Source organism: Scomber japonicus, chromosome 19, assembly GCF_027409825.1.
Source record: "Scomber japonicus isolate fScoJap1 chromosome 19, fScoJap1.pri, whole genome shotgun sequence".
Taxonomy (NCBI): Eukaryota; Metazoa; Chordata; class Actinopteri; order Scombriformes; family Scombridae; genus Scomber; species Scomber japonicus.
The window spans coordinates 24179536-24190920 of NC_070596.1; the positions used below are offsets into that span (position 1 = coordinate 24179536).

Here is an 11385-nt window from a genome sequence, read left to right on the forward strand (position 1 = left end):
CCTTTAAAAACAAAAGAAAAAAATGCTGCTGCTTACTGTTTTTCTCTTCTGCAAGTCAACAGGAAGGTAAATTATAATTTCAGAAGGCAAATGGTTAGATTGACATCAGATATGTTTGGTGAACTGCTGCAAAGGTCATGCCAAAAGAGGGACTCAAAATGTCAAACACCCGTCTCTGAAGTTTAAGCCTTTGTAAGATCTGATGGATTGATATTGTTTTCCAGACTCTAAAAATGTCATTACTGATATTTGATGCAGAATATGTTATTGCTCCTCCGATAATGGTAATTGAGCATTGATGGACATCTGTGAAACACATTAGTTTAGTGGTTTGAACTTCAGATGTTCATGTGTGTGTGTGTGTGTGTGTGCTTTAATGTGCAATGTGTGCTCTTTGTCGTGTAATGGTACTGGAAGTGTTATTTTGAGCAAATACCCCTGACCTTTTTTTACCCTTAGCGGCCTTTCAAAGCGAGATCGAATTTCTAACAATGGTAACCACCTGAGGCACCATAAACCAAAAGGGGCATGTTATAACAATTTGAGGGCATTTCTAATGTGGAAAATGTCACTATTTGCATCTGTGCTCACCAACCACACTAATGAAAATACATACTTGTAGTCTTTTTAGAGTTATTTTAGATTTGAACTTTAAAACACCAATCTAATTTTTGGTGTTGTCCCTATGAGCTTTCCTATAGGACACCAATATAACAAAGACAGAATATAAATGCTGACCATGTTATCTCTATAGTGACATCATCCTAAGCAAGGGGCCGACTAAGGCAATTCTTAAAGTATGCCATGTTTATGTCATATTGGCATTACCATAATCCCAACTCTCTGCAGTGGTCCAATATATCTTACCTGGCACCTAATAATACACAAGTACCTGTACATGCTTCACATCAGTCAAAATCCATTATTCTATGTAATTAAACCCAAATGTAATTGATATAATGTAATTTTGTCAATGCACAGTATTCTGTATTCTGAATCCTCATATGACCAAATAAGTCATCATACAACCTTCCTGTGTTGTTGAAAAGATGTGAATGCTTTGCAAATCCTTAAATTGGGAATCATTCCAGTCCTTCACATCCATCCAATATAAACACAGCATCAGGTCTATAGCAATGCTAGCAAATCTGTAGTTGCAGGAGAGATGAACCTTTGTGCACCCAGAGCATGCTGGGAAACACAAGTGGAGGTCACAAGTGTATGTTTGGTTGTGTTGGTTTAGAAATGTTTGCTGCCACTCTAATCCAAAGCAATGTTTAGGATAAATGCTTTTTGTACAACCTAAGCTGGGATCATTTTAACATCCAAGGTTTCTGCTATTTATTTAGATCCATGTATTTGGTCTATTTGTATTTTTTGTGTAATGATTATTGTGTCAACATTAACAGGGACATTTGGAATATCATAAGCTATTTCCATATAGTTATGCTGGTGGATGCACACTGTGGATTTTAAACCTGACCACTGCACATATTCAGGTTTATTCGTGATACATGTTGGATAATAAACCTTCTCCTTTGTAACATATTATGTGATTATTACATATCCATATAATACAATACAGTTACAAATTCAGGAATCACCATTTAGTTCAGGGTTGGAGGTGGAGCTTGTGTTAAACTGTTGTTGTCTCATTTTCTCTTTAACACAGATGATGCAACATACATGTGTGGGAGCTGTGAAGTTGTTTCAAGGGCAACTTTGATCGAGCTAAGCTGCATAACCAAAGTTAAATCATGGGTAATGTAACTAACTTTTGCTTTTGTGTAGCCTAATTGGTAAAGTAATGTCAATAACAAATTATTACCTTTTTCAAGTAACCTTACCAAGACTGCAGAATATATCCAAGAATATATGCAGCTCTATAGCTGAATAGCCAACAGTAATGTACCCCATAGTAAATGTGCATCAACCTCATATTATCTGATGAATCATGAAAATTTGGATGAAAATATATATGTGCTAATTGCCTGAGCTTAGTTAAGTCAGAATAATAGACTGGACTTATTATTTATTAGATCTTGTTTTAATTAGATAAACACATGGAAACACTTGCAACAAGATGTTAAGCCACCGCAACACACATGAAGACAAGTTGTAACAGTTTCAAAAATCTGATCTTGTAGTGCCATACATTTAAAATAATTACTATTACATTTATAAAACGTGTGCTGGCTGGCTGAGTGGTATGAAGAAAGTGTTCCTCCTGCTCATGAACCATACCGAGGTAGCATTCTGCACAGTTCTTATAAATGAAGGAAATTGTAGCAGAAAAAGAGTGAGAGTGAATGCTTTTTGATTTGACAGTGATTTGAAGGTTTCTTCCATCTTAGACTGAAATAAACAAGGCACCTTTCAAATACCTCTTCAACTTAAACTGTCTTTTTGTTTAGCTTTTTCCTGTGAGCTGATTTTGTCAGACACGCAGCATGAAGGAAATAGTTTTGTGCTTGAAGCAGAAATGAAAAAGCGTACTGCAGTTAAATAAAAATGAATTCAAGAACACATGACATGCATTGCAGAGAAACTATTCCTATCTATTATGAAATGACACATGAGTGGATACCTGCATGATCCTTGATTGATGAAATGTGGTTAGTGAAGGTAATATGAGAGAACTGGAATGGTTTTCCTAATCAATAAAAGATGATGATAGGCAATACTGCAACATCAAAGGAGTTCACGCCTCTTCATTGTTTGTGGAAAGTTTGAACCTTTCGTCCTCTCCCTTCTTCTGCTTCACTTGTGCTTCTTCCTCTAAATGGTATCCAATCGTGAGCTGGTACACCATCAAACCCACCACTGCACCCAAGAAGGGGGCACAGAGAGGCACAAGGAACCAGTAGGTGTTTGCTCTGCAAGAGAAAAGAAGGAATTCACCTAATTCATGATGTTGTATTGAATTTACCTTCTGCAACAAGCCTAAATCAAATCAAATATGTCATTTCATTTTAATAATGTGTCTAGTTTCACTCTGTATTTAAGTTTTACTCATCACACTGTGTTTTTTTTTATAACAGAGAAACCCTTTTTTGCCAAATGCAATCAGGATACTGAAGGCATTTTTAAATTAATTATATATATATATATTTTTAACTGTTTTTATGTATTTTAAATCATATTGTATCTTGATACTGTGTTATTGGTGTTTTTTATTTTATCAGTGTCCTAAACTGTTTTTAATGCAATGTGGTGAATCAAAAGATAATTTTCCACAGTGCTGACATCGACAATAAAGCTACTAACTAACTAACATTACATTGGTTGGTGCTACATGAAATGTTCCCATATAGATTGGTGCACTAAGCATTGACTCCAACTGTAGAAGACTCTGACATTAACTTCAACATATTTGCGTATCCTATTTATTTTCTCATCAAGCAGACCATATGGTTCATTGAGGATATGTTGCGTGATGAGAAACCTGTTCAGGTGCAGGTTTGCTTGATTGACAGGTGCCTCAGCTGGCCAAATTTATATTTAGCAGCTCCACTAACTAACAGAAAGGGTGGAAAGCAATGATCTTAAACCCAATCATCATTAAATACCCTGAATCACTTATGAGTGAAGTCTATGCCCATGTTTTCCTACAGTTATTGGTTCAACCGGATATACTGTCTGTAAGTAGTGAAAATACTGCTATACTCACGTGAATACCTCGTCACCCCAGCCTGCAAGAGCTGTGAAGATGCGTGGTCCCAGGTCCCTGGCTGGGTTGACAGCATAGCCAGAGTTGAAGCCCATTGATAGGCCGATAACCAACACCACAAAACCTACTGTGAAGGCCTCCAGACCCCGAGGGACTGGATTGTTATGTGGATCAACGATGGCCACGATGCACACGATCAATGCAGCTGTTCCAATAATCTGAGATACAGTACAGGGAAAACAGTTTAGATTCATATTTTCTTATTTACTGTACATCAATTTGGTTTTGATACTCAGTTAGAGTGACAAAATAGTACTTCTATTGCATAAACAATCAAAGCAGTCTTTTAGCTTTATGTTGTTTCTGTCTGGATATGTTAAAAACATTCATCACACAAACTTCAGTTTTGTACACTTGTCTCATAATTCCTGTGAGGAATGTTAGGAAGTTGTGATATTCATACTGTGTTGGATTTTGTTCTGACAAACTTGACAGGCTGTCAAACTTCTTGAAGAAAAGTAAATTTAATATCTGGCAATCATGTCAACTTTTTCATCAGAAAGCATCAAGAACATCACAGAGCATCCACTTCTCACTGATGTATTCTGACATCAATGGATGGCGGAAGCACCACTAGGAGAGCTCAGCTGAAGATAGGGGTGTTTTCTCCAATTCACATGGTTGCATCACTACCAGCGAGGACCTTGGATCACTTTCACAGTATATGCACACAGTGGATATTGTATAGATTACTCCACATTTGGCGACATGTCAGGATCTATGCCGCAGCAGGGCCATCTAATTTCCACATTAGCCAGCGAGAGCAGCACCACTGGCCTACATGATGTAATAAAACTGCCAAGAGCTGAAAAGTTGTGCCAGTTTTTATGAGACTGTGTTGCTGACAACAACACAGAGGAATTGCTGTTTGAGACAACGAGGGTCTTGAAAATGTCGTCAGACAAACTGAAAGAAACAATCAGTGCCAACAAAGGCAAAGAAGACTAATTCAGTGTTAATGAAAACGTGCAGCGTATATTACCATAGAGACGATGATTGTTAAGAATCATTAACATATCTGTTAATTGTCTTCTCAGCTGCTTGGTCGAGCAAAATCTGACTTGATATATCTTGTTGAAAAATTAGATACACTTAACTGGGCCATCTCCAACTCTTTACTGAAGTATGTTTGGCCCCCCAAAAAATGTCAGAGTGCACTTTAGTTTTAAGAATCAGACCTTTTCAGGTGGCTCCCCTCCAAAATGTTAGCAGCAGAAAAATCACTGTCAGCATACAGTCTGTTTATAGTGGAGTTTCTTTTGGGAAATCTTCTTTTTGAACCATTAAGTTTTAGGAAGCTTATTGAACTGAGTGAATGTCTGATGACTTTACAGTATTCTTTAAAGAAAACTTGCTCAACCAATTGGTATATATGTGTATTAATGGTAAAGTTAGTATTGTTAACTAAAAATGAATGTTAATTTTCTGATTATAAACTGCTGTAAATAGGAACACTGCCCACTTCACTCTGTTCACTGGGAGTGATGCAACTTCTGACCAAATGGGGTGTCTAGAGTCCCTCCTTTCTCATTAACTCCTGTAACTCATTGGGACTGTTGGTTGTGGTTCAATCTCAGCAGTATTACAAGGTTTCCACTCTTCTGAAGAGTAGGAACTTGGGGCTCTATAACAGTGGAGCCATACAAGTTAAGCCCTGCTATGTCTCCAATTTATCATTAGTGGTCGTGACTCAGCCGTGACATGAATCTTCTTCTATCTTTGAACTCTTATTTAAATCAGTGCTATAGTCTGTTCAGCTGCAGCTATAGTCTGTCACTGTGACCCCAAGTATCTATTTAAGTCTCCAATTATGATTGTTTTCTTTTATAGCTGAATGTGTGAAATTGAGGCTGCTGCCCTAGACAATGGACACTGATGGAAAATGACTGTTTTGTATGTACAGTATGTGCTTGTTGTGTAGTTCTTCTAGTGTGCATTATCTGGCCATTTTCTCTGACTAGAGGTGAAATACTAAATCGAGTTAATCTCACCTGATCAAAGAATCCATTTACCAAGGTGAGATGTTTGGATGGATATGTGGCAAAAATCCCAGCTGTGGCATTCTTCCCCACCACAACCAGCTCCCCCTGGCTAAAGTCCTGTAAGGCATCTGATGGAGATAAGTGCAATTCACTTAAAAAAACATGTTTTGTTTTCAAGAGTGGAACCTTTTGAATCCATATGTATTTTAATAGCATAAGAAAGTTTATAAGAGCAATTTTAAGAGCCTTGAATTCACATCCTTTTCTGGATAGTGCATGATAAAATATTATAATTTACAGCTTACTGTACATTCAGATTAAATAGGATCAGTTAAGTAACCTATATATTTTCATGTAAAATGGGTGACATTATTCAAAGCTTGGATGCCTTGAATTATTATTCATGCCTGGCATTTCTGTTTCTTTTTTACTTTCTGCTTGGTTACATACTGTAACTGCTGTAATACAGCAGCAGTCAGCATTGAGTGGGGGGCTGGGGACAGACAAAGATACACAAAGATATCACTGAATACAAGCATGCAGAATAACAGCACAAGCTTACAAATAGGGCTGAACAATGAGCGCAGGCAAGGCACATACTGTACTGTAGGTTGTGATGCAAACAAACACACAAACATGGTATGAACAGAAATCTATGAATGCATGTATGAATACCTGCTTTAGAGATTCAAACCAGTTTCAATACAAACATGCTTAGCTTCAGCCTGTCAGCATTGTGACTGGGAGCTTAATATCCTGCTGATGTTAGTATTTTGCTGAAACCACCACTATGCCAAAGCACAGCCACTCAAAGCTGCTTGGATGGCTGTAGACTCTTGTTTACCCAAGTTTCAGTTTTGGTGTGGAGGTAACACCAAGGAAGGTGGAAATCAAAAGGTTGGCCTCCTGGAGGTCCATCCAGCTTGCATCCTCTCCCACAACCTGCATAAACCTACTACATTTGCCCCGGGGTAGACAACAACAATCTTGATCCACCTAGCAAGTAGAGATGCATTGCTAACGTATTAATGACCTAGTCTTGTTGAGTTCAGTCTTGCATACCAAAATACATGCCAAATACGATAGCTGCACCCAAGAAGGCTCCAAGAGTCTGGAAGAAAAAGAACAACGGGAACTTCTTCCAAGGCTCTTTCCCAAGTAAACATAATGTGAAGGTCACCGCTGGGTTCAGATGGCCACCTAAAGATGTGGAAAGGAAAAAGAAAAACCATGGTATATATTTATTATATCTACCGTACTATCATATTCTATGTGATGCACCTTGCGAAAACAAATACATGAAGGCTGCTTTATATCCACCACATACAGTATAGCCCCATCCCCCTTTTCTCAGTGAGACAGAAGAGAGTTCTAAGCCTACCATATATTCAGTAATCATGGTCTCTGTAAAGTCCTGTTATGATGGACGGTCTTTTGTGACACAAAATTAAATTGGAGGGATGAAAAGAATCAGAAAAGTATTCTTTTTTTTTTCAACCTTGAAGGGAAAAGAACCGCTCTGATGGCACACTCATGCGGGCGCCTAGCTTGTATTCACACCTTAATCGTGTCAGGATTGGAGCTATCTAATTATAAGAACCTATTTTCTCAGCTGCAATGTGTATTAGAGGGGTACAGCCTCATTATAAAGGCATTGAAGGCGTGAGTATGAGTGAACTGCAGAACTCTTTGTAGTGTTGTTGCTTTTGACAGAGGATACTTGGATTGAGAATTGACTCACTTTCCTTTCAATTATAAACCACACAGTTTTTGAGTTTAAGGGTAAGTGCCCCCTCCTTTTTTTTCAACTTTGCATTTTTCTGTCCACTGCCTCCCTCTCTGCTTCCTCCTGCTGCCTCTAGCAAACACATCAGTGCGGTAAATACTGCACTTCAGAGGACTTGCCAGTTTACCCTTTGCTGATATTTAGTGTCTGTCAAGCCGTCAATAATAATGACCCACTGATATGCTGATGGAAGTTGAAATAAAGCTGAGTCGTGGCAGAACAGTCTTTGAATGAATGGCACTTCATGACAGTGATGCAAATGACTCTCGCTTATTTATTTGTGATTTTCTCAAGAACTTTGGAACTGCCCCTTTATTTGACCCACAAGGCATTTCTCGATATGAAAGTGACATAAATTTGTTTGTTCTTTGAAAAATTTGAAATATAAATCAGTTTTATGATGTGGCAACACTGTGGTCATGGTTTCCTTATGCTTACGCATCAAAACAGTGTAGCCAGGGGACAATAATGAATTGTGTATACTGTTGTGTCTCATTGCCCCTTATTTATGTATTTATTGATATTTTACATATTTTAAAGTTTTATGGGTATTGGTATGACTGTGTATGTGGTCATTGGTATGGGGGATATGTGTTTTGGCTTGTGTGTGTGTGTATTAGTGTTATGTGTATATATTTTATATCTTATTTTATTTTTTATGCTGCAATTGGACTGCTCAAACAGAATTTCATTATATACTTGCAATGACAATAAAGATCTATTCTATTCTAAGGGGAAATCCTGGTTTGTGTTATTGGTTACAATAATAATGATGTTAAAAAAGTCGGCTGTTAATAAACTGGAAACGAACAGCAATCAAAATCCCATGTTAAGACTGTAGATGAAGTTGCAATGAAGACTTTGTTACTATACCTCATCTCCTCCCAATAGACCAGAGTCATAATTACTGCAGCTACTAGAAGGTTTTGTCACTTGAACATAATGATGTTGTGGAGAATTTGCTGTAGGAGCTATAAGAAACAGCTGATTCACTTGTTTTTCTTTAGTCTCAATTTTCTTGATGATAATGAAGTCCCCCTCTGCTTTTCTAAAGTAACCCTTATGTTTTGTTGACATTGGCTTAACTGTTAAGAGGTCCCATGCACCAACACCACTAATAGTTATGTGAAGCTATTAATATTTGCAAATTCAACCAGATTGTCCTTTAAATACTGTATGTTTCTTTTCCTCTGACCTTTTTAAAACCAGCTATTTATTATTGAAGTGGTAGCCCCTCAATTTGCTACATTTAATTAAGGTGACAAAATACAAAAAATGACCATTACACCATATTACAGCTTTATATATAAATATTTCATATTTTATATGATGTGCTTTATAGTCTATGCAATATTATAGCCTATATATTATTAGCCAAAATGTGTGTCTGAGTGAGTAATGCTGCGTATATACTATATAGTTAATACCAATCACGGATATTTTGCATTCGAAAATGCATTGTTATACATTTTACAAGTGGGGTCTCTGAGACTCCAAACAGAAGTAATTAGACCTTTTCTGTAGCAGACATCTGAAACAATTCTCACCAAGTTAGACAACATTTTTGTTTTATTACCTATTACAGAGGGGTCTATAGACCTCAAACAGAACATATTCCTTGAAATATAGGTTATCCTCACCTGACACCTGTCCACACACAAGGATACCCAATGTGGCAGCAAATCCAAAAGCCAAGTTGACAGTGAGGAAGGTACCATGGGAGCCTCCGCTGAGCACCCACTGTGCCACAGCACCGCAGCCAAACATCTGGATGAAGGAGGGAAAACACTGTTATTTTTTTTTCCTTTACAATTTCAAGAGCCAGCCAGAAATATGCCATCAAGTGGAAAAACAATCTTGGTAAAAAGTTATTTTTATTGACAGACAGTAGTAGAAAAACTTCAAAGAGAATAATAAGAGAATAATAAAGCACCACGGTGTCCTGACCTCAAGTCAGGTGTCTAGCTGGGCCTTGCTTTCCCTCTTATCCAGGGTGTGTCTCTTTGACCTCAGAGGTCATGTGTATGTTATGGGTGGGCTTTGTGTAAGACTACTGATGCAGACAACAATCTGACTCCACCTGCAGAGCTTTCCTCCACAGAGGGCCAGCTCTATCCACCGAGGGGACCCGATTGCTAGCAGAGTAAAAGATCTCATGGAATTAACAGATCAGTCGCAGCTGGGGAACAGAATAACAAATGGCCTGGTGTTTCACTGTTGGTTGCCCTCCCCTCATATTTTTGTTATCTGTGGGGTTACCAGGAGAAACAGAAGGATTCCAGGTTGTTTTGCACTGGGTAAAAAACATTTCATTTTAATTTAAAGGAATGTTGTGGCTTCCTAGTGTGCTGAGATAGGTTTTATAAGCTGTATGAAGTCTTCTATCATTAGTAAAGAGTGTGGATATAAAGTAACAGAGTTCTCTGTGTGTAATTTGAAAGAGATGAACATAGGAAATAATTGATGGAGGAGCCTTAGGTGCTGCAACTTTAAAGTTCTTAAGAATATAGTTGAAATAATTCACTGGTTCTGTGACTCAGACATCTAAGAGAGCAACTATTTAATGAGAAGAGAGGAGCAGTTAAACTTTCTTTACCCTTTGTGGCAAAAGTTACCTTTGAACATCAGAACAGTCTCAGAGAAAAGACACAGAGTACCTTTACAAAATAAAAAAATGTTGTCATCAAACAACTAAAGTCTTGCCAGACAAACTAACACCCTCACCTTTTTCTTGACACAAACATGTTGGACAAGAACAATATCAAATCCCATGGGGCATTTTCAAAAGACATTTTTTTCTCCTTCCTCACGTTGAGCTACAAAACTGGTGGAAAGCTTCATGACATGTGCTTAGTGAGAAAATTCCCTTTTTGCAACTTAATCTCCACTTGTTGGGGTGTGTGATTATTTATAGGTGTGACAGACTATACAATAATTATTTTGCACACCATCTTGCTGGTTGGATTCATTTCTTATGTGATGAACTTAATAATGTATACTCATTCCTATCCTACATGTGTCTTCAGTAGTGCTTTGATTTGATTTAACTACATCCTGCATGCATGTATTTTCTTTGCCCCAATTCTAATAAGATAATCTGCACATGTGGAAATCCAGTTGAAATTATTTTTAATTCACTAATAGCAAACAAAAACAAAAGCTACATTGTCTGATATCAAAAGTTATTTCTCTTTTTTTCCGTCAAATATCCAAAGTAATGACAAAGGGAGCAAAATATGATTATTATGAAGTGTTGTTAACCATGCATCCATTTCACTTGTGCAAGCAAAAGTATTTTAACACCAAACTTGACCATATAATGAGTTTCTTGAATATACAAATACACTTTTCATTAATATTTTACATGGTAAGTTAACAGTCCCCCCTCCCTCCATTTTTCTAAGATCAACAGAACAGCTTACATTCCTATTTCATTAAACTTTGCAAAGTGATAATGACATTCATACTAAACATCCAGTAATTTATTCTATTTTCCTCTCTTGCTTCAACACAAAGATCTACATACACAGCACCCTGCAGGAAGGAGGGAAAAAAATCCTCTTTACTCACCACCAGAATAAGGGTTCCCAGGCATTCTGCCAGGGCCTCGCGGAGGAGCACATGTCGGATCTGAAAGGTCCCTGCCAGTTTCTTTAAAACGTCTTTTTGTTTTCCCATGATGCAGTTATTGCACAATGATCTTGAGGTGCTCTGTGGTCTAACAACGAATGTGTGTCAGTGACTGTACATCAGCTTTTAGGGGTCTCCTAGGGATCCCTCCTTGAGCAAGAAAAAAATAGCTCCACAGGACTGCCTGCCACTCCTTAACACATCTTTTTTTTGTTGCTGCTGAACTCAAGAGGTTCACTGATGGATGTTTTTCACGG

At 37.7% G+C, this 11385-nt stretch overlaps 1 protein-coding gene across 1 annotated transcript; it reads right to left on the minus strand.

The window, feature by feature from the left end:
• Positions 1 to 2214: 2214 nt before the first annotated feature.
• Positions 2215 to 11176, minus strand: LOC128379794 (aquaporin-3-like). The gene is made up of 6 exons (XM_053339431.1): positions 11069 to 11176; positions 9139 to 9265; positions 6775 to 6912; positions 5722 to 5840; positions 3671 to 3888; positions 2215 to 2876 (listed from the first exon to the last, which is right to left on the minus strand). The coding sequence occupies exons 1-6, from the start codon at positions 11174 to 11176 to the stop codon at positions 2702 to 2704; spliced, it is 885 nt and encodes a 294-aa protein (XP_053195406.1). The 3' UTR covers positions 2215 to 2701.
• Positions 11177 to 11385: the final 209 nt, after the last annotated feature.